The sequence below is a fragment of the Marmota flaviventris genome, chromosome 1 (assembly GCF_047511675.1).
Source record: "Marmota flaviventris isolate mMarFla1 chromosome 1, mMarFla1.hap1, whole genome shotgun sequence".
In the NCBI taxonomy this organism is placed as follows: domain Eukaryota; kingdom Metazoa; phylum Chordata; class Mammalia; order Rodentia; family Sciuridae; genus Marmota; species Marmota flaviventris.
Window position 1 is genome coordinate 13,347,724 of NC_092498.1, and position 24,198 is coordinate 13,371,921.

The window sequence follows — 24,198 nt, forward strand, 5'->3', positions numbered from 1 at the left end:
CAAGCTACAAGGAATATCAGTTCAGGAAATGCAGCATAACATATCCAAAGTCTTTCTCGGAAGTTATATCTATCACCTTGACTAAAAGTCTGACATTCATATGGTAAATCACACCAAGTTAAACACACACACACTTACAATCCACATGCCATCAAACTTCAAGCTCCTCTCTGGATTCTCTGGGTTGTTGTACAGTTCTGCAATTTCTCTCTTCCACCACAAGGCAGTTGAGTTACGGAAAAAGTCTGGGAAGGCCACATAAGCTCGGTATTCCTATAAAAACATTTATAATTCACTATCCCAAATGAATATATCTTACAGCAACAGGCACTTTTGAAGAACCTAATTAATGTAAAGACTTGGACTACATTATGGCAGAGTGAAAATCTTAATAGAGCCTACCATATATTCTTGATAATTGAGAATACATTGAGGGCAATGAGGAGAATTATGGATGAATTTTACACATTTGAAAATGTCCATAATCTGTTTCCTTTTCATGCCATCATGAATGCTATCAATTGACACCCTGACTCACTATCCCCGGCTTCAGATTCCCAACCTGCACTTTCTATCCTGCCTTTTCCTAAGCTCTCCCAAAATCCTGCAGGGGCCAGGGAACAACTGTATCTGGAAAGGGCAGACACCACAGGCACTGTACCAGAGGAAAGGCAACGACCAGGTGGCATGGCAATGTGTCATATCCATTGGAAACGTGGGAGAGGGGAGAGATTACATTTCATGACATTAGACTAGCATTCATTAGTGTTCTGTGGCTTCAAAATCATGTGAGCATTACAGTTTTGTGTAATATAATATGGAAGAATTTAAGGAGGAACCTCAATAAATGTCTTCTTTTCTGCTTCTTTCATCAAGCAGGAAAAGCAATGTCTTCAACTTAGCATGGAAAGTGGATTCACATATCAGTTCTTAAATAGATTGTAAGGGTTTTAGATCAAAGACTTTGTCTTATACACTTTTGATTGGTCTTTATGATCCCTACAAGGCAGAGCTTAGAAAGTGTCATAAGAATAAAGGAATGATAATAAATATTCAGTGTTAAATTTGGGAAGAACATCACTCAGTAGCAGCAAATATGCCTGAATGTCTATATATTCTATGTTGTTTGTTAGAAAACACTCTGATCCTTGGTGTATCTCAAAACAATTGAGCCTCCTCTGTGGTAAACTCTGCCTCATATGATGTAATGAGCTAAATAATGCTGGAGAATAGGAAGAATCCCCTAAGAGGACGTGATATAGGCAAGCTCAAGTTTCTTGTATAATGCAAAAATGGCAAGTGGGATCCATATGTCTAGATAAAAGTCAAATGAGGAACACCAAGAAGAAAACACTAATGGGGCTGTGGATGTGGCTCAAGCGGTAGCGCGCTCGCCTGGCATGCGTGTGGCCCGGGTTTGATCCTCAGCACCACATACAAAAAAAGATGTTGTGTCTGCCGATAACTAAAAAATAAATATTAAAAAAATTATCTCTCTCTCTTGCTCTCTAAAAAAAAAAGAATAGAAAACACTAATGGATCATCATGCACAGATCTGGTTCTCAGAGGACAGAAAGGGCAAGGGGCCATATCACTGAGAACTTTGGATTCCTTTGTTAGAAAATGGAAATAGAAAAGTATGGAAATAGACACAGAATCTTTCATCACAAACAGAGCTGCAGCTATGGCCATGTCAGAAACCATGGTATGTGTGGAGAGTGGGGATTAAAGAAATGAATCATGATCAGGTGTTTTAGAGACAGAACTGTATCTCCTGTAGGATACACGTGGTAACTCAGCCCAACCATGGTTTTCTAACTTTACTAAATGCTGCTGTATTGATCCTTACCCATGTAGTAAAAATTCCCTCCCCTTCGACAAAGTTCTATCCAAATTCAACTCTTGCCATATCGCTTCTGTCCTGAAATTGTGATGTTCACATCTGCACAAATGCTCTCAGAATTACTTATTACAATCCATTGCATGATACTGTAATTCAATTCCTAGATGCCACCACAAACTTACTGAATCAAACAGGGAAATTCAGACTCAGAAATCTGCTTTTCCACTACTTCATGGATGAACATTTACTTGCTTATTTGCTTATTTGCTTGCTTGTTTTATATTACCCTCAGGAATGCCAGATCTCAACATCAATAATCTCACTTTAATTCGTCTCAGCACATGGGTACTACTAATTTAATGGTTATAATTATTCTAATTACCAATAATCTCTTACAAGCTATCTAATATATTTTTGGTACCCAAATGAAGCATTTCTCATCAAAGGTACAATTTCACATTGGGGTCAAGAGAATTCTTTGTGAAGAATCCCCTGCTATTAGAGGTAAGAGCATCCCTAGTCACTGCCCACCAAATATCAAATGATGCTCCCTCATCACTGAGATAACCAAACAGCCACACGGACTTCTGAATCCCCTCAATATGGCAGTCCCAAATGGCTGATGAACTGTGTTAATTCATGAACTCAAGGTAACAGCCAATCCCTTCAATAATGAAAATGACCTTCTACTAAAGACAGCGAATTTGTGTGTCAGATTGGCTATGGCATGACTTGATTCTATGTCCTTATGGATTGCCTGGATCACTAAACCTCAAACAATCCTCAGTAAGAAATGAAAAAACAAGTATTAAGGTTTTCTTTCTCATTTCCTTATTAGCTAGAAAGTAGATACATACACAAATAATAGATGAAAAATTAATACTTAGGTGAATTGATAGGAAGAAGAACGAGGGAGAAAGAGAAAGAATGAAAGGGTGAGAGACAGATAATGATTCGGTACTAGTCAAAAGAAAAAAATAATCTTGAATTGATTTTGAATCATTCCTACCAATCTTCCCCGGTAAGATTCTATTTCTTTTACTTTATCTATGTACTGCAAAAATTAAGAATGCAGAATATAATGCCAGATAATCTGAACAAAAATATGAGTATCTCATTTTGATTCTAGAGTGCTACTGTTACCACCTGGGAATCAAAAGTCACAGACCAACTAGTACTATACTCCCTCCTGTGTCCCAGAACTGAGCCCTCAGTCCCCAGACTGTCCTAGTCTTAATATCAGTCTTTATCTCTAAGAATGACCACTGGCCACCAAAATTAACTAGTCTGGATAAGGCATGAACATGTGGCCTAACTGTGCCAGTTCCATCCCTTATTAATGTCTTTCTCTTATCCCTCCATCCACTGACTAGGATCCTCCAGTATAGGAAGTGTCCCCTAAGCAGAGCCTTCACCCCTGAGATCCTATAGTAGCAAATAGCAAAATTTATAGATACTGTACATTGTTCCCACAATACTCTTTTTTTCTGATTAATCCTTGAGAGTTTCAAGACATTACAACTTATGCTACCTTGATGGCCATATAGAAGCCATATTTTATGGCCCTTTGATCCTTGGTAGGTATCCTTGGAACTACTCTCTTTGACTTCTCAGTACTTTTACAAATATTCATAAGCTTCACATGTTCTACTATAATTTCTGTACAGAAAGAATAATCATTGCTGAAGTAGATAAAGAACTACCAGAAAATTATTGGTTCTTCTGAAGAGGCCAGATACCACCCTGACAGCCCTGCTCAAAAGTATTAGAGAGCAACTGATGACAAAGCAGACAGGCTGCATCAGTTCCCTTGGTATACTTCTTGGCCAGAACATCTGGCTGAAGTCATCATGGACCAGTGTGGAACCATGTATTCTTTCAAGCAACAAATGCTTAGTAAAGCTAGAAAGAAACCTGGGTCAAGCAGCATGGGACAATTTCATTGCAATCAAATACCTGCTCTCAAGAGTAAATGTTTAATCAATACTGGAACCTGAGAAGTAAAAATAAAGCTGGGAGACCCAATAACTAAAGACAAAGGTTAGAGATACTAGTTAAAAGGAATACTCAAGGCAACAACAATAAGATACAGACTCATTCTAAGAAAAGATTGGTCTTCCTTGAAAGTTTCATACATTGGAAACTCAATAGGCCTATGAAATCAGGTGGCTTTGAATTTTAAATAACCATCAGTCTCCTAAAACCATGGACAAGTAATTTCACTTCTTTGTCAGTTAAGTCCCATAGATAATAATACCTACCTCCCAATTAGACATTAAACAAAACTGCATTTAAAGTAATTCACACAAAGACTGACACACAGCACACCTTTCCTAGGAGCTTTTCCCTTGTTTTGCCAAAGTCTTTGGCAGGGCATGTTCAGGATAGTGGGTATGGGTTCCATTCCTAACAACCTGGCCTTCACCCAACATCCACAAAGGGCTCTTTACCTCCACTTGACTGTCCCAGTCTAGAGAGCTGTTAACAACAATATCAGGGTAATCAGGCCACACCTGCAGAGAGAAAAATATTTAACAGCAATGCACTAGGCAATTTACCTAAGTAGGATTCCTAAGACTGTCAACCACAGTCCTAGAGGGTAATAATATTTTTGATTATCATGTAGGGTTTATCAATATAAAAGTGAAATCCACAAAGTCCTCAATATATCAATAAATACTAATTAAGAAATGGAAACTAATGACTTCAGTATCCACAAGAAAAGGGTAAAACACACACAAACACACAAACTATGGCTCTCTCCCACGATGGAGACTAGTAGTCACCACTTAGATCATACCTTTCCCCAGACAATGCCTCCACCATTTGGATATTTGATGAAGACATCATCCTCCACTCCCCGAGTGAAGGCAGGATAGGGCTGTGTCTCATTGCCAGAAATGGCTGGGTCCTGCAAGCAAAGCACAAGTCAGTCGGCAAAACAAAGAGAGAGATTGAAAAGGGACAGAGAAAAAGAACTTCTTCATTGGGAGGTCCCTAGCTTCCACCTGCCCTCTAGAGTTTCTGGGAATCTCTGGAAATATACTCTTCATATTGTACTTGGAGTTCTCTGTTCTTCATATGGATAGAGGCACAAGAAATGTGGTTCTCCACAAAGCCCAGTCCTCCTCCCAACACACTCCATCCACACAGGCACAAAAGGACTCACCAGGATGAGGATGACCCGCATCCCATCAGCCCTCATGCGATTGATCAGGGCTGGAAACCCAGCAAACTTGGGGCTGAGGGTAAAGTCCAGCTGGCGCTCCATGTAGTCAATGTCTGAGTACTGCACATCCTGGGGAAGGACACAAGGAAACAGTGGCTGCTGGTGCTGAAAGTCCAGCTCCCAGAGGAGAAACACTCTCCCCTGCTGATGGTGAATTGAAATGGCTTCCTGTTGACTCTTGCCAATCCTAGCTCTTTCAGTGTGGAAACTAGAAAATTCATCTAATTTTTCAAACTTTTACTCAAAATAGAGATATAATATAAATCAGTAAAAATAGGATGATAAAGCCTCTATATCACGGCTATTGTGAGAATATAATAGGGAAATTACTTTGTCAATAGCTATTATAAGGTTTGATTGCATTCCCTCCCCCAGTGTTGCCCCTGATAAAAACAGTTTATATTAAGAAGAAAAAAAAAAAGTTAGCTACTCAGTTGTAATACAATCTGGATGGTATGTTGGCTTCAAAACTTAAAAAAAGAAAAACAAATTCTCATAATTACTGTCGGCATGCAATCTCAGAGGTAATTAGAAATAGCTGTCTTATAAGAATATGGTACATTGCATGATGTATTTCCCATTAATGGAACAATTGCAAATAATTGAACAATGAGTAGAATAAAATTCAATTTGAAACTGCTCTGCAGGATCAGTTATAATTATTCAATCCTGCTTCTCCTCAAATGGATGATAAGAATTTATTACCATGTGTATTTCCTTTGGAAACATATCTAGAAGCCCTACATTCAGCCAGTGAGTAGCTCAGCACTGATAAAATAATGTTTGCAATACAAAAATTTTGGGATTCATCAATACATAATCATTGAATTGGGACTAATTTTATTTAATTACCACTACTATTCTTGAGGGAAATTTAATCTCATGGTGCCAAGGACTTTTAGAAAAATGTCTAAAAATCAATAAAAGAAATGGAATCATACTAGAGTAGAAAAGTTCTGGACCCTGCCCTATCTTCTTACTCTGAGTCACTGAGTCTACACTGCTATAATATGGAAGCTAGGCCCCACCTCAATTACAGTCAGGATGGAACTCAAAGTGTCATCAAGTCAGAAAAAAACTTTTGTGCTTTTGCTGAACCCCACAAAAACCCAACAAATAAATACAGACACAGAGAAGCCTGAGTTGGCTATGAGCTCATAGAGCCAGTGCACCAATACTGAGACATACATAGGGGATCTGGGCAGCCACCATCTCATCATACAAGCTGGAAATCTCAGAATCATTCTCATATCCATAGCGACACAGCTGGAACCCCAGGGACCAGTAAGGTACCATCACAGGTCGGCCAATCACCTAGAATATGGACAGAAATATTATTCCTTACAGGAATGACTCAAATGAAGTTGTACAACAAATAATAAGAATATTTTTCTAGTGCCCCAAGATAGACAATCAACATATTCAAATCCAGAGAAAACTCAGCAGATATAAAATTACTAGGATACCTTGAGAAAGCTTCTTTCGAGACTAAAGTTCATTCTCTTGGAATTCTGTACAATCTAAATTTACTCTCATTCCGAGAGGTGGCCTAGGTTATTGCTGAAGAGAACAGATCCCAGAGGGAAAGTGCCTGGTTAACACACAGGCTCATGTCCTCCTGGTTCTGTGACCTTGAACAAAATTAAGTAATCTCTTCATGTTTCAATTCTTCACTGGCAAATTAAACATAATTGTAATGTCTGCCCCACGCTGTTTTGATGAGGACTTAATGACTTAATACATTTAAATGGTCTGACATGCAGTAAGAGTGACAGAATTTGTTTTTGTTATCACAAAAATTACAACTGTCTTCAACAGTCCCAAATATTACCTCCATTACCATCACATCAGTCCCCCATCTTCACTATCACAACCCCATCACCCACACAATCCCCAGCATTTTCACCCCATCATCTTCCCTATCACCACACAATCACCATCATCAACATACCCAACATGCTCATAACTACCATCCCCACCACTTTAACCAACAGCAGATGACCATTACCATTGTTAACATCTCTATCACCACCACTCGTACCTCGAATACTCTCACCATTACCCTTACCATCATTAGTACCTTAAGCACCACTACTACAATCCTCACACATATGGTCATTTCCCCACCTCAACATTCCACAACCACTCTTACCTATACCACTACCACAACTCTCAGCACTAGGATCTTATCCTATCCATCTTCACTTCACACCACTAGGCTCAGTATTACCTCAGGTGCAGTGACTACTTTACCTAATGTGAAATAATTAGACTATAATTTAATGGTTATTGGAAGGTACCTATTGCTTGTTAATATATAATATGCCTGGCTCTAAGAAAGACCTTAGAGCCTAAGGTCTACTTGTCAGAGTGAGTTTTAATAATGAATGAGTATTTGGGAACATGGAATGTGCCATATAAATACTTGATGATCAGTTGAATTTCATCCTACCTCTGTGTACTGTTGAGTGACAAGCTCTGGAGTTGGCCCCAAGAACACATAAAAATCCAGAATTCCCCCTGTGGTACGGTATGTCAGAGCAGGTGTGGGCTGGAAAGTCACATCTGAAAAGATAGGAAAGTGACAAATGAAAACTAAGCTAGAAACCTACAAGACAAGGAACAATCTGTGAAATCCCTAACTTCATTCTCTTGCACTCTACTTAACAGCACACATTCTGTACTGCACCCAAATGAAATTGTAATAGTTCAGTGAAAGTCTACAGAGTCCCACCCCAGGAAGTTTTCCCTTTGGTATGCCTCATTATCTCATTGTAATTATCATTATGTTATTTTAAAACTATTGATATAACTTCTACTTCAGAATAGTTTAATAGACATATGGAGTGGCAAAAAGATTACTCAAAAGGTCTGTGTGTACCTCACCCAGCATCCACCAATGATAACATCTCCTTAAGCCTTGTATGTAGTCAAACAAAGGAAAATGACATGATATAATATTATTAACTGTAGTATGGAACTTTTTCAGAGTACACCAGTCTTAATGTAGACATTTTTATCCCCCGGCCCTGAATTTTCAACCGTATCTTATATACAGAATAAATTAATATCTTCATACTTAAAGATGTGAGTGCTGTGACTTAATTCAACATGAATATCATCTATGCAGATACTTCCAACTTAATAACCTCTAGGACACCTGGGACTAACTTGGACTTCCTATCCTTCATATGGAATTTCTGTCAAAATAGAATTATACTAAATCTTGTTATCTCATGCTACAAGGCTGAAGTCAACAGAATGGAAAGAAGAAAAACAGCCACTGTCCTCTAAATAATTTTGACATTAGAAAGCTGCTAGGTCAAGGACATTCTACAGTTTCACAGGATGACTGACTGGGAGACAACAATAGAAGGAGTGCTGGCATCATCCTACCCATGGCATTGCTATTCAGCAGTAGAACTCCATGGGCACTGCCGTCCTCCTCTAGTCCCATGTAGTAGGGGTGGACGCCATAGGAATTCTTCTTGTACTGAGTGTCACAGGGGAGAAATCAAAGGAGGTTAGAAGTCATTGCACATGATAAAGAATCCTAGAAAAACTTGTTTACTGAGATGGATTTGGTCTTCCATCTAAAAGGAGTAAAACATATAAAAAGCACAAATGAAAATTATCCTATAGTCTAAGAGCAGAAAAAGAAAATCTGAGTCTGGGATCATGTAGCACAAGGTGACCATGATGTATGTGGGAGGAAAGAGGCAGAGAAGCACATATCCACAGGGCTCCTTGCTTACCCCGGGGGGTTCATCTCTGGAAAACATGCCCCACGTGTGCCAGTTCAAGTCTCTCCTGAAGGCTGTGTGCTCATTTTCCCCAAAGCCATAGATGTACTTGGAGGGCAGGCGGGTGGAGATGCGGAGGAACATGTCATTGAAGGTGAAGCCAAGGAGCTGAGAGTCCCAACTGCAACACACACACAAAAGGGTACATTCAGAAAAGAAAATCACCTTGCCTATTGCCTTCCAAATGCTGACTTTTTAAGGACAACAGAAGCTTTGATTGTCACCACAACCCAGAACCCAACATCTCCCAAACACACCACAAAGTCTTTCTGATGACAATAATCACAGATATCCCCGCTATGAACTTGGGAGTTTTCCTTCATATTCTATTTCTCAATTACAAGGCCTGTTTTCAGGGTTCACTCCACAAAACCAAATTCAATCCATCTCACCATCTCAGCTGCTAACACTCCACACAAGTCTTCCTTCAGCTCTTTCCCTTGAATAGTCCATTCCCTACAGCTTTCCAGACGGATATGTTTAAGTATCTCTCGTCATGTCACTCCCTGATGACCCTCTTCCATGGCTTCTCATGGACACACCTCATGAAGCCTTCCAGGCTGCACCTGATCTAAGCCTTCCTGACACCCTAGCTTCATCTCCCACCACTCACCTCCTTGCTCGCTTCCTTGATTTTGTTCTATTCCTTGACATGCCAAGTGTCATCCTATATCTTGACCTATGTTCTTGGTCTATCACAAATGCTTTTCCCTACTCCAAAGGCCCCATATAGGGGTTTCCTTCTCTCCATCCAGAATCAACTTCAAAAGTTAACCCTTCAATGAACCTACTCTCATCACAATATCAAAAGCAATAACCTACCATAACTCTTGATTACCTGTTCACCTGTTCGTTTACTTATCAACATCAACTTCCTTATAATATTGTCATTTAAATTATTGTTACAGTGGTGAGATCAGAGGAATTATCCATCTATGAATATAGTACCTAAAACAATACCTAATATAGTGAAATAACCCATAAACACTGAATGGATGAACTCCCCAAACATGCAACAGATTCAGCCATCATTCCAGATTGCCAAACACCTTCCCCTAAGAACACAGCTGAAGGAAATAGCTTACTCATGGATCTGGAAATGGACAGAAGAGGCCTGAGCCAGTAACCAATCAGGACAATAGGCCAGACAAGAAATGTACAGTTACATGGAAATTCCAAATTAGAAAAGAGCCACGTACATTACAGTGCCTGTACTCTTACGGCGAATTTCTATTCCAAATGGATTCTCCTTAATGAGGACATCATAGAGTCGACTCTCTGGGGTGCTGGATGGAGTCCTTGTTATGTTCAAGGGGACTGGGACTTCATAACGACTCTTGCTGGGGTCATAAATCTAGAGCAGAAGAAACTGACTTTAAATAAGAATATAGATACAGGGAATAAGTTCTGGGTTACAATTAAACACAGTTTAATTACATTGATGATACCTAAGTACATGTATGAAAACATGGATGTTATTAATATACATTGTATACAAACAGAGATATGAAATATTATGCTGTATATGTGTAATGTGCATTATTCTGCATTTTGCTGTCACATATAACAAATTAGAATAAAAAAGAAAAAAATGCTTAGAAGAGATGTTTAATTTTATCATCATTAATGAGATGCTTGCTAAATGGATAATCTGATTATTTTGAGTTAATCACACCATAATGAGAATTTTACCAAACAACATATACATTGAGTAAATGGAAAATTATTGTCTGTCAAAAATAATTTAGGCATGAATAATACTCTAAATCTACACCCTTAGAAGAATGTGAACATCATTGGCAATGAATCTAAATGGTATATATTTGCATTCTTTAAGACATGATATGTGGGATTTAAGTGACATATCAAAGAACAACATCAGATTTAATATTTTTATCTAAATCCATCATATTTTATTATTAAGGCTTCAAGTACAGTATCAATTCCCTTGACTCTTTGGGCTAACTTGTAACTTCATTGTGAAATGAGCGTGGTTTATAACTGTATCCTTTATTATTTTGTGTTTGTATAGTAATATATATAAATATCTAAAAGTATTCAATATTTAAAATTATTTCATTCACAATATGAACTTGGATTAAGATAATTAGAGATATCCTTGCTAAAAATGATAGATTAATCATTTCTGAGTACCTCACAAATGCCTGCATAATATATAAAGGCAACTTTGGATATGAACTTAATTACAAAAGGCTATGGTTTTAAGAATTTCTCTTGCTAATGGATAGTTAAAGAGAAGGATTCATGACAATTTGGTAATGTGAGTAAATGTACAACTCTAGAAATTCTAAAAGTACAGCAAGGAGATGCCTAACAATGTTTCTGGGTCATTGAAGTAGTTCCATGGGAGAATTACAGCCTGAGTCATAAACTTTGAAGCTATAAGCAAGCACAAGAAATGAGATCAATCATTTTTGTAAAGCAACAGCAAAAACAAAGGCACAGAGTATTAAAGGCATCTCAGCAAGATGCAAGTGTTTCGGAGAGAGAAACTGTATGGAAAGTGGTGGACTAGCTGAAAGCAAGTTCTTCAATTTTGAGCCTTTATGGGCCCACCACCAAACATCAATGCTATAGTAAGGACACTAAAAACAAGAACAAATACAGAAAATAACAACAAAGAAAACAGACATCATTCCTTACATTAGCACATGTTACAGATCTGAGAGTCCAAGTTGATGTCGCACAGGTGAACAAGTACTATCCATGAGCCTCTGTGTTACGTTTCAGAAGCACAAAGAGGAAAGACACATTCTGACCACAGAAAAGCTGACAGTTTACAAGGGAAATAGACACAAAAACAGCTAGTCCACACGTAGGCTTTAGATGTAATTAAACAATATAAGGAAAAGAAATTATTGCATTTCAATGGCTATTTAAGAGACCTCAATTTCAGTGTTCAAAATTGTCACGACCCCTTGCCCGCAAGGAAGACGCAACTCAGGAATCTTCTTTCAGCAGTTTATTCAGGCCCTTGATATTTCTTCTTCTCCCTCTCGGATGCCCCTCCCAGCCTTAATAAAGCATCTCAAGCCCCAATGCAAAGCTGCCTCGTGGAGCTTTCTCATAGGGTGATAAAGGATTACGTGCCAACTCTCCAAAAAAGGAGTTGTTTATCACAGGCCACAGTGGAAGCCGGCGCCATCTTCTAATGGCGGCCACGGTCTATAGGAACGGCTCACCACACAAAATCAAACTCTTACACTGAAAACATACAAACCTATTCAGTACTTCCTCATTTCAGGTAATGTCACCATTGTCAACACAGACATGACAAAAATATGGTATTCATTTTTCAAGTCTCCCTCTCCCTTATCTACATTTACCATAAAGTCACCAGATAATGTAAACCCTACCATCTTAGTCTAAAATATCCACTTTTCCCCATCTCTTTTCCTATAGTCATCCAATCTCAAACCCCACTGGAACACATATTTGAGAACATCTTAACTTGTCTCTCTCTGTTTTGTTCTCCCAAAACCTCCTTAGAATAGCCACAAAACATCTTCAATTGCAAATTACAACAGGTCTCACTGGCAATGAATTCCCATTATGTTTGAAATAGGACAGTAATCTAATGCCCTATAAATTGAACCTTAAAAGAATTTCACATTTTAGAGTTCTATAACCTAACTTGAAAATATGATGTCACTAAAAAGGGCCTACTCAGTACCTGATACAAGTACCATGTTTACCTTAAATTGCAGCATTTCATCCTTATGGTAGGTCACCTGCAGGTGGAGGGGATTCACAGGTGTGGAGGGGAAGGTGTTGGCATAAACAGAAGGCTTTAAGGCGATGTCAGCCGTGGCCCCATGGGAGTTGTACTGGACATTGCTCACAGAGTACAGATCATTGACAAAATAACAATGAGGGACTCCAACAGAACTGGATTCCTGGAAAGGAAAGTTGAGATTGTAGATCAACAGGTGGTCCTAGAGTTGTCAAATAGAAATAATCAGAGAAGGCAATCTGTATGAGATGGAGCCAACACATCATTCTTTCATGTACATATAATAAGATATTGACAAAAAGTAAATTTCTAGACACAAAGCAAAATACTTATTAAAAATATACCATTTCAATCCACACTTAATCTTCAAGACCAGGTTCCTTGGAAGCCCTGTTTCTATGGAATTGAAGTAGGCACCTGGGTACTAGGGCTATGCTCAAGAAATTGCTGCCTAAGGTTAAAGATCTGGGTGTCCATCAACACCTCAGTGAGGTTACCTCCCAGGCACAGCCTCGGGCAATGCAGTTTGCTTCAGAAGCACCATGCTCATCAGGGTAGCAGTCTATTTTTTCTTCATCTCTGATGATTGTGTTCCACTCCACTGTGTATTCCTCTCCCAGCACAAGACTGATCTCTGTGATGATGGCAACCTGAAGGAGTGGAAAACAAAGGAAAATTTCCTTTGCTGGACAAAGGCCTGGTAATGTCTAAGTATTTTTAATTACACATGTAGGCATCAGACCAGACTCTCAGCAATCTAAGTGTCATTTGATTGTAGTTACTATGAAGGAGCTATACATATGGAAGAGGAAATATTCAGTAGCAATATGGCAAATGTCACAACTCTATCAAAATCTTGAGCATTTTATTGTGGAAAGAATGAGATCAAATAAAACCTGCTGTGATCACCCTTTTCCTTTCCTTTCCTGAGTCCTTCACCTCTTCATTTTGTCAATGAATTTCTTGCTAATCTGACATTAAGTTTACCTTCTTGCCATCCAGTCGCCAAACCAATGTCTCCTACCGGACTATAGTGGTGGTAAGAACAGAGGAATAGAATCATTTGTCTATGTCCTCATTTCCTTTTCTCTTTGGAATCATAGACAATTATTTCAATACTTTGGGCCTCAGTTTTAAAAACTGCAAAACTGGTGATTTGGAAAAATCTTTGCATATTCTTCCATTTCTAACATCTAAGGGTCTTCAGTTCTCTACACCCAGATACTCAAAACTTGAAAGCTTTTAGGAGACCACCTGTCATGCCAAAATTTAATGTTTTTCTGTGTGTTTTTCTTATCTTTGGCATGTCTTTAAACAGCAATTTGCATATTTAACATTCTCATTTGTTGAAGCAATAAGACCTCATTTTAAGGATCATCAACTTTTTCCCTGTTTCTCTGCTTATGTCTTGCACCTGTCTTTCCTACAAAGATCACCCTACCCCCACCTCCAACAAGACCATGTTTCAAAGATCATTGAGACTGTGTTAGAATCAATCAAGTGTGACTGTCTTGATTTGGCACCACACATCCTCCAAAGTGTGACCACTAGTTTTGTCATGTTCAGAGCAATGTTCTTGCAAAGAGAATCCAACTTAAGGTGGGTACCCGAGATTTATGGACTGACAATGCAGGACTATTCTCAGTCTGAGTTGGCTTATTCTGCTCTCTCAACTTGGAGTGATTTGCCATAAAAATGCCCCTTCAGGAAGACATAATTCATTGCTTTCTTCCTTGCTCTTTCCCAAATTTTAGTAAACAAAATTCCTCAAAATAGCTCCGTTTTTGACTATGTAGTATAGCTATGACCATGAAAATGTGAGTACTAGTTCCTGGAGAGTTTCTGGCCAGGTATTTATTTCTAGATTTAAGAGTATTTTCTATCCTATCCCTATACCTCTTCCATCTGTCTCCCTACACACTCTTTCCTCTCTCTCTTCCTATAATGTCCTACAACCAGTGCATGCTGACAGAAACTAAGCAGCCACTTCCTATCACAAGAGAAGAAAAGACCTCAATCACAACAACATTGAGCCATTGAACTATGCCAGCCTGTAAACTACTATGTCTATTACTAGTGTCTACTTCTATACAATGACTTGCAGAAAGAAAAAAAAAAAGTCCAGCTTGTTACCATTTGGGGCTTCCTTTCCCTTGTAGCTGATGAATCCAGACCTGACATGCCACTTTCTAGGCCCAGCACCAGACCTGTTGTCTGAACAAAGCTCAGCTCAACTGCTCCAATAAACTTTAAACATCAATTAAAACATGAGCGAACCATTTCCTATATGTTGATTTGGTCCTGGGTGTCTTCCCAATTGTTCATGTGTATAAATCATGACACCTCACTACCCACATTCAAACAATAAAGGAGTTCCTCAGGTCTTATTAATTAACTTATTAATCAAATATGAATTGAGCTTGTTTTCCCACATGAATCCTTCCTATACCTTGCACTTTGCCATATACATAACCCGCCATACAGAAATTTATTCCTAACTTCATAATATGTATGTCCTCAAATGTGCTTTCAGAACAAAAAGTCTACTGCCATGATAGTACAGGACTAAACTGACGTATTTTCCCCAAATTTGGAAGGTCTCTCATGAATCATGTTAACCCAGAAGCTACAATGCCAGGTACTGTGGTCAGGACCATTGGAAGAAAGGATTTCTCATAAGACTCAGCATCAGAGTGAATAATTATAGGCTATTCAGGATGGCCATGTCTCCTCACAATCATTGAGAAATTATTTATTATTATTAACTAACCAAATAGGTACCCATCAAGTGGAATCACCAATTCTTAGTCCTAAACTGGTTTTTTAGAATATATGTGTTGGAGATAACTTCTACTCATCTCTTTAAAGTTTTCAAAAAGTGGGAACTTCAGTATTTGAATTCATGGGACTCCTTCCTCCCAACTTTACCTTTCAGCATCAGCCATCAGCTTCCAGATCCCTTTTCTTCTTACCTGTTCCACACTTTCCTAACTCTGCTCTCTTATGTATCCTGTAACTAAAATGTTGAAAGTGAAGCCAGTGAGACAGAGGAGAACTCTGAGAGGCTGGGGAAAGTGGGATCATCATCCCTGCTGAGCAGGACCTCCCTGTCTTACTAGCTCTGCCCATCACCTCTTCACCACTTCCATTCCCAGGCCCCTGACTTCCCCACCACAGGCATCCACACAACCTCAGGAAGCAGGAAAACCAAGGTGCTATGAATAATTCTGGAAAAACAACCTCAATACATGGATTTTTACCTTCAGCTGAGCATCATATGTGACCTTGGGAGCAGTCTGACTCAGGACACCATTGTGTTTCACTGTAACGTTGCTGGGTTCCTGTGTCCCAAAGATTTTAATCTGCTGAAATGCTAAATTATTGGGATCCTTGTAGGTTGCTTGTGAAATCTTCACATCCAGGCGGTTCTGAAAGTCAAAATAGCACAATGAAGCACAAAGCTGTGCCTCTAAAACACAGATTCTCTAGCCACTCAAATGTTCCATCCTAGCCAGAAGCTCCCCACTGCTCTGAATACCTCTTAGCTCTCCCAACTAACAAATGCTGTGTGTATAAACTTACTTTCATATTACTCTGAGAAAACAAAGCAATCAGGAACAGACACACACACTCATTTTAGAAATTCACATTGAGTTAAAAAATTTATCAATATTATTGCCTTCTTTTGATAAGATGGATGATACATTATTGGGACTGAAGTCTTATATGGCATTGTGTTGTTTACCTGTAGCCATTATTGTTATCATTTACTTATTTTTATGAAGATAGAAACATAATTACACACATTCACAAGCACATATGAACCTATGGTAGACAAAATCTTATTCCTAAGATTCATAAAAATGTGGTACTCACTTGGGTGGCAGAAAACTCACAGAAAAGATAAACTTTATTGGCCACAGTATCTGAAAGCAGAAGAAAGACGAGTCAGAATGGCCTGCCCACCACACAAGAACAATTTCCATCTACCTCTTCTTAAAGGTCATTCTGCAGATCCTAGGGGCAGGATTTCCTTCCTTTCATGATGCAGTACTATCCCACAATATATATACAGTACTATCCCACAATATATATTCATTCATCTACATGTGATCACAGGTGTTTCTATATCTTAGCTCTTATGAATAATGCTGCAATTAACATGGGGGTGCACACATCTATTTGACAAGCCAATTTCATCTTATTAGATATATACTCAGAAGTGGGATTGCTGGATCATAGGATAGTTCTATTTTCAATACTTTGCGGAACTTCTATATTGCATCCCAAAATTCTGTACCAGTTTGCACTTTAAACAGTTTTGTTCCACTTTCTCCTCATGATCATCCACACTTGCTATGTCCTCTTTTTCACAGTAAGCATCCTAACAGGTATGAAAAGATATCTCAATGTAATTTCTCTGCCGATTAGTGATTTTTAAGGACCTTTACATATATGTCTTAGTCAATTTTATGTTTTCTTTGGAAAAAATTTATATTCAAATCCTATGTCCAATTTTAAAATCTGGTTATTTATTCACTTCCTATTGAAACACAATTTTCATGATGTATTTTTGTGTTAAGACACTTAGCAGATATGTGGTTTGCACATATTTCCCCATCTGTGGGCTCCCTTTTCCTACTGTTGATTGTCAAGTTGAGCAGAAGCTTTCTGGCTTGATGTAGTCCCACTGGTTTAATTTTTTACTTTTCTTATCTATACTAGTTTTGGTGTCAACTCCAATTAAATACTTCCAAGACCACTGTATAAAAACCTATTCCCTATTTTTTTTTCTCCAAGGAATTATGCCTTTAGCCCTTAACTTTAAGTTTTTAATATAGTTTTCACAATAACTGAAATATAGAAATAACCAAATGGTCAACCTACAGATCAATGGAGAACAAATTGTGGTAATACATAAAAGGAATATTATTTAGCCTTAAAAATAAGAAAATCTTGTCATTTCTGACAATATGGGTGAAGCAGGAGTACTCCATAGTAAGAGACACAAGCTACACAAAGCAAAGAAAGAAAATACTATATGATCTCATTTACATGTATCATCTACAAAAGTTGAATTTGTTCAAGCAGAGCCTAGAACAGAGGTTGAAAAGTATGGGAATAGGAAGTACTTGTGATGTGTTGGTTCAAATGTACAAACATTCAACTACAAGAACACAAGTTCTGGTGAGCTAATATACAGATGGCTGTGATAGATGTTAATTTACTTCACTGGTAATCATTATAAACAGTACCTGAGTATATGGTTTACATTGAAGATTTTCCATCTTTCCAATCAGTGAAACATTCAAATAAAAAAATTGGATAATATTTAAAAAGCTACACCTTGACATTAAGGAAATTATAAATAGAGTCTCAAAGAAGCTATGGATCTTCCCTCTCTTTCCAATAGTAACATTGAAGAGATTTCCTTCCAAGAGCGTTTAGGAATATGCATTAAGGGAATCTATTTCCTAAGAAGGACCTCAACAATGTTACTAACTGGTGCCAGAAACATGTTGCAAAACATACTTAGATGCAGATATACTCCAAAAGTACATACTCCTGGCCTTACTGATATGTCCTTGACATTTGTTGCTAAGTATTTGGGGGGAAGACATTTACATTACTGATGAATTATTGGAATATTATAGACCATATGCCATTCAGGTATTCATACATAATAAAACGAGAGCCTATTATAGATCACTGGCCAATGGCATACTGCTGAGAAATAGAAACCTGTTGTCCTCACATTGGTGGTTATTTGATACATCTCAAGTAGCACAATCAGAAACAAACTCTTCTCTCTAGTGACTTTTGCTACTGTGCCTGGGATATTTCTCCTCCAGCTGCATGACCAGCAAGAGTGAGGGGCCATAACACCCAGACGTAGGAGGGCAAGCAACACTTTCTCATAACAGACTCACCTATCGATGCCCCATCATCCCAGAAAAGTTCTCCTGATGCTTCATTGTTCTCATCCAGGGCAATGATGAGACCAAGGGGGTTCTGCCGACTGTAGGAAACACGAGTTACATAACACACAAAGGTCAGGACTGAAAGCATTTTGTCAAATGCTTCCTTCATATTTCAAAGTTACTTGGAAAAGATGGTTCTGCTAATTTCAGGAACAAAGGACAAATTAGAAGGTGTTACTTTCTCTAGACTAAATAATGTCACATGAGATAGAAATACCCCAACCATTATCACTAAATGTTTATGTAGGAGGCAATAACTTAAGCATCAGAATCACTGCAATAAGGACAATGAAAGCAATGTTTAAAACCACTATTTATAATGCAGACTATTGGCAGAGAAGGAAACCTTATACAAATATATGCAGCCTACCAAAGGACCAGTTTCACTCAGGAAGCAAAAACACTCCAAATGGCCCATTTACATAATGCCACTTCCCTTACTTGGTAACTTACTATTATTTGTGTTAGAGAAAAACAAAGCTTTCTAATTTTCTGCCTTAAAATGTGGAACAGGAGCACAAAACAATGCTCCAAGAGATGGTCCAAGTGCTGCAAAGAGAGAATAGGAAGGTAGGAGGAGCCATTTCATTAGGGATCTCCTCATGGCCTCAGGCCTCTGGATTCCCTGCTGATCTCTGGCTCCTGTGCCCCCACCCTGGCCTTAGGTGCCCTAGTGTGTTGTTTCCTACTTCAGCCTCCACTGCACAAGTCAGGCTCTGTGATAACACACTAGCTTGCTGTCACTCTCAGTGCTTGTGTTGATCTGTCGCTGCTAAGAAGTTCAAGACACAAAAATTCAAATAAATCGAAAATCATGATCTATTTCACCTTCATTGTAAGAGAGATCAGACACTATCTCCAAAAAACCAAAGCAGAAAATGAACAGTGACACAAAAGGAAGCACTCCAAAATGATACTTCCAGAACGATGGTGGAATAGACATTCTAGAGTACCTATCCAATGGAATACTACTTGATCCTAGATACTTTGCAAAAGAAGTATAATAAAATATTCTTGGGTTTAAAGACAATAAGTACACATCTAAGTGAATGAAAAAACAACAGGGGTAAAAAACAATGGGCTACATTCACAAGGGTGTGCAAGAAGTCAAACCTGGAATTTCCTGGGGCCAATGCCTAATAGGCCTAACATTGGAACCCTAAAACTGGTAACTTAAGGAAAAGAGGCTGAACCTCCAATTCACAAGTGAAACCAGGATCTTTAAAGGACCTAACATGATACCAAGTTGGCAGTAGTCCAACTGGCATGTACCCAAAGATAAGGTAATTTGCTTTTGGAGGAGACATACATCTATCTGGGTCCTCAAGGTCACCACATATGAAAAACAAAATATCACTGAACACACAAGGTATTAAGTGAGCACTAAAGAGTCTGCAGAAATAACAAAGCATAGATTTACATTCCACTAAGGGCTTTGGCAAGGAAAATTTTTAGATAGAACATGAAATAACTATCGTTGAAATATTTAACAATATTTAGGAGAAAAGAGATATCTGTAAAGGTTAGAAGTTAGACAATGTCCAGAAATTCAGAAGGGGCAGCACTCCCTCTGCTGGAAGAGCAGGGAGGATTTTTTGTGTATGAAATCTGAGATTATTCTGGATCTTCAAGAATCCTATCTCCTGGTAGGGAGGGTGAGGCACAGACACCGGAGTCTCTCTGGATTTGTCGTCGAGCCAGAGGGGAGGAGCCGGGCCGCCGCCCGAGCCAGGAGCAGGCCCAGCGGCTCGCCAGCATGGTGACCGCGTGACCCCAATTGGAGAGGGGGCGGAGCAGAGCCGCCACCCACGCCCGCAAGGTGGGCAGACAGACCCGCGACCCAGTGGTACACGGGCGTGGTAGGAGGGGCAGGGCAGAGCCCCCGCCCGTGCCTGCAAGGTAAGCAGACCTGCGACAGACTGGCGGGTCAGGCCCAGCGGCCTGCCAGCGTGGTACACACGTCACCCCAACTGGAGTAGGAGCAGAGCAGAGCCTTCGCGCGCGCCCGGATCAGGCCCCGCCGGTGTGGTGGTCACGTGACCCCAATTGGAGTGGGGTCAGACCGGAACCGCCACCCGTGCCCGCAGGGTGAGCAGACCTGCGACCAACCTGCAGATCAGGCCTAGTGGTCCGCAGGCGTGGTAGGAGGGGCAGGGCAGAGCCGCTGCCCGCGCCTGCAAGGTAGGCAGACCTGCGACAGACCGGCGGATCAGGCCCAGGAGCCTGCCGGCGTGGTACACATGTCACCCCAATTGGAGTAGGGGCAGAGCAGAGCCGCCACCTGTGCCCAAAAGGTGGGCAGACCTGCGACCGACCAGCGGGACAGGCCCAGTGGCCTGCCGGTGCGACAGACACATCACCCCGTTTGGAGTAGGGGCAGAGCAGAGCCGCCGCCCGTGCCCGCAAGGTAGGCAGACCTGCGACCGACCGGTGGAACAGACCCAGCGGCCGGCAGGGGTGGTAGGCACATCACCCCAATTGGAGTAGGAACAGAACAGAGCCTTCGCCCACGCCCGGAACAGGCTCAGCGGTCCGCGGGTGTGGTAGACAAGTCACACCAATTGGAGGGGGGGCAGAGCAGAGCCGCCGCCCACGCCTGCAGGGTAGGCAGACCTGCAACCCACCGGCGGATCAGGCCCGGTGGCCTGCTGGCGTGGTACACTCGTCACCCCAATTGGAGTAGGGGCAGAACGGAGCCGCTGCCCGCGCCCGGAACAGGCCCAGTGACCTGCCGGCGTGGTAGTCACGACACTCCAATTGGAGTAAGGAGAGAGCAGAGCGGCCGCCCGCGCCTGCAAGGTAGGCAGACCGCCGCCCGACCCTGCAAGGGAGACTTTTCAACTATACAAGAGCAATATAAATATATAGGGGAAAAAAAACATTTCAAAAACACAACAGTTTCACCAAACAGAAAGAAACGCAAGCAGTATGAAAAGACAAGGAAAGAAAGGACCACAAGCAATGCAGGCCAACTCAACTTTAGAAGAGGTAACAGCTGCAGCAGATGGAATGTCAGATAAAGAATTCAGGATATACATGCTTCAGATGATCTGGAGTCTCAAGGAAGACATTAGACAGCAAAATCAGACAATGAAAGATCACTTCGACAATGAATTACACAAACAAATCCAGGAAGCAAAGGATCAACTATACAGGGAGATAGAGGTTATAAAAAACAAACAAACAGAAATCCTAGAAATGCAGGAAGCAATAAACCAACTTAAAAACTCAATGGAGAATACTACCAGCAGAGTAGAACACTTAGAAGATAGAACATCAGACAATGAAGACAAAGTATTTCAACTGGAAAAGAACATAGACAGCTCAGCAAGACTGTTAAGAAACCATGAGCAGAACATCCAAGAAATATGGGATAACATTAAGAGACCAAACTTAAGAGTCATTGGGATACAGGAAGGTACAGAACTCCAAACCAAAGGAATGAGCAATCTATTCAATGAAATAATACGAGAAAACTTCCCCGACTTGAAGAATGAGACAGAATCCCAAATCCTAGAAGCCTACAGGACGCCGAATGTGCAAAATCATAAGAGATCCACACCTAGACACATTATAATGAAGATGCCCAACATACAGAATAAGGAGAGAATTTTAAAAGCTACAAGAGAAAGGAAGCAGATTACATTTAGGGGTAAGCCAATCAGGATAACAGCTGATCTTTCAACACAGACTCTGAAAGCTAGAAGATCCTGGAATAACATATTTCAAACACTGAAAGAAAATGGGTTCCCCAAGAATTGTGTATCCAGCAAAATTAAGCTTCAGGATGGAAGATGAAATTAAAACCTTCCACGATAAACAAAAGTTAAAAGAATTTGCAGCTAGAAAACCATCTCTTCAAAACATCCTCGGCAAAACATTACAGGAAGAGGAAATGGAAAATAACAATGAAAACCAACAGTGGGAGGTAGGACAGTAAAGGGGGCGAAAATAATCAAAGAGGAAAACAAACCATGTTTAGTAACAGAAATAAACAAATATGGCTGGAAGAACAACCCATATCTCAATAATAACGCTAAATGTTAATGCCTTAAACTCACCAATTAAGAGACACAGGCTAGTAGAATGGATCACAAAACAAGACCCAACAATATGCTGCTTACAGGAGACGCATTTGATAGGAAAAGACATACATAGGCTGAAGGTGAAAGGTTGGGAAAAATCATATCACTCATATGGACTTCGGAAACAAGCAGGAGTGTCCATACTCATATCAAATAAAATAGATTTCAAGCCAAAGTTAATCAAAAGAGATAAAGAGGGACACTACATACTGCTTAAGGGAACCATACACCAACAAGACATAACAATCATAAATATACATGCCCCAAACAATGGTGCAGCTATGTTCATCAAGCAAACTCTTCTCAAGTTCAAGAGTCTAATAGACCACCATACAATAATCATGGGAGACTTCAACATACCTCTCTCGCCACTGGACAGATCTTCCAAACAAAAGTTGAATAAGGAAACTATAGAACTCAATAACACAATTAATAACCTAGACTTAATTGACATATATAGAATATACCACCCAACATCAAGCAGTTACACTTTTTTTTCAGCAGCACATGGATCCCTCTCAAAAATAGACCATATATTATGTCACAGGGCAACTCTTAGACAATATAAAGGAGTAGAGATAATACCATGCATCTTATCTGATCATAATGGAATGAAACTGAAAATCAATGATAAAAGAAGGAAGGAAAAAGCATACATCACTTGGAGAATGAACAATAGGTTACTGAATGATCAATGGGTTATAGAAGACATCAAGGAGGAAATTAAAAAATTCTTAGAGATAAATGAAAACACAGACACAACATATCAGAATCTATGGGACACATTGAAAGCAGTTCTAAGAGGAAAATTCATTGCTTAGAGTTCATTCCTTAAAAAAAGAAAAAAACCAACAAATAAATGATCCCATACTTCATCTCAAAATCCTAGAAAATGAAGAGCAAAACAACATCAAAAGAAGTAGAAGGCAAGAAATAATTAAAATCAGAGCTGAAATTAATGAAATCGAAACAAAAGAAACAATTGAAAAAATTGACAAAACTAAAAGTTGGTTCTTTGAAAAAATAAACAAAATCGACAGACCCTTAGCCATGCTAGCGAAGAGAAGAAGAGAGAGAACTCAAATTACTAGCATACGGGATGAAAAAGGCAATATCACAACAGACACTTCAGAAATACAGAAGATAATCAAAAACTATTTTGAATCCTTATACTCCAATAAATTAGAAGATAGTGAAGGCATAGATAAATTTCTTACGTCATATGATCTGCCCAGATTGAGTCAGGAGGATATAGACAACCTAAACAGACCAATATCAATTGAGGAAATAGAAGAAACCATCAAAAGACTACCAACTAAGAAAAGCCCAGGACCGGATGGGTATACAGCAGAGTTTTACAAAACCTTTAAAGAGGAACTAATACCAATACTTTTCAAGCTACTTCAGGAAATAGAAAAAGAGGGAGAACTTCCAAATCCATTCTACGAGGCCAACATCACCCTGATACCTAAACCAGACAAAGACACTTCAAAGAAAGAAAAC

At 39.6% G+C, this 24,198-nt stretch overlaps 1 protein-coding gene across 1 annotated transcript in view; it reads right to left on the minus strand.

Moving 5' to 3' along the window:
- Mgam (maltase-glucoamylase) overlaps positions 1-24,198 on the minus strand; it is a 208,646-nt gene that overhangs the window by 81,097 nt on the left and 103,351 nt on the right. Inside the window, exons 67-80 of the mRNA XM_071611523.1 lie at positions 18,560-18,648; positions 16,506-16,555; positions 15,890-16,057; positions 13,127-13,279; positions 12,592-12,792; positions 10,075-10,229; positions 8,828-8,996; positions 8,469-8,565; positions 7,525-7,637; positions 6,261-6,386; positions 5,013-5,141; positions 4,644-4,754; positions 4,294-4,356; positions 139-273 (exon numbers count right to left, since the gene is read on the minus strand). Coding sequence (XP_071467624.1) covers positions 139-273; positions 4,294-4,356; positions 4,644-4,754; positions 5,013-5,141; positions 6,261-6,386; positions 7,525-7,637; positions 8,469-8,565; positions 8,828-8,996; positions 10,075-10,229; positions 12,592-12,792; positions 13,127-13,279; positions 15,890-16,057; positions 16,506-16,555; positions 18,560-18,648 — 1,759 coding nt within the window. The remainder of the gene's footprint in view (positions 1-138; positions 274-4,293; positions 4,357-4,643; positions 4,755-5,012; positions 5,142-6,260; positions 6,387-7,524; positions 7,638-8,468; positions 8,566-8,827; positions 8,997-10,074; positions 10,230-12,591; positions 12,793-13,126; positions 13,280-15,889; positions 16,058-16,505; positions 16,556-18,559; positions 18,649-24,198) is intronic.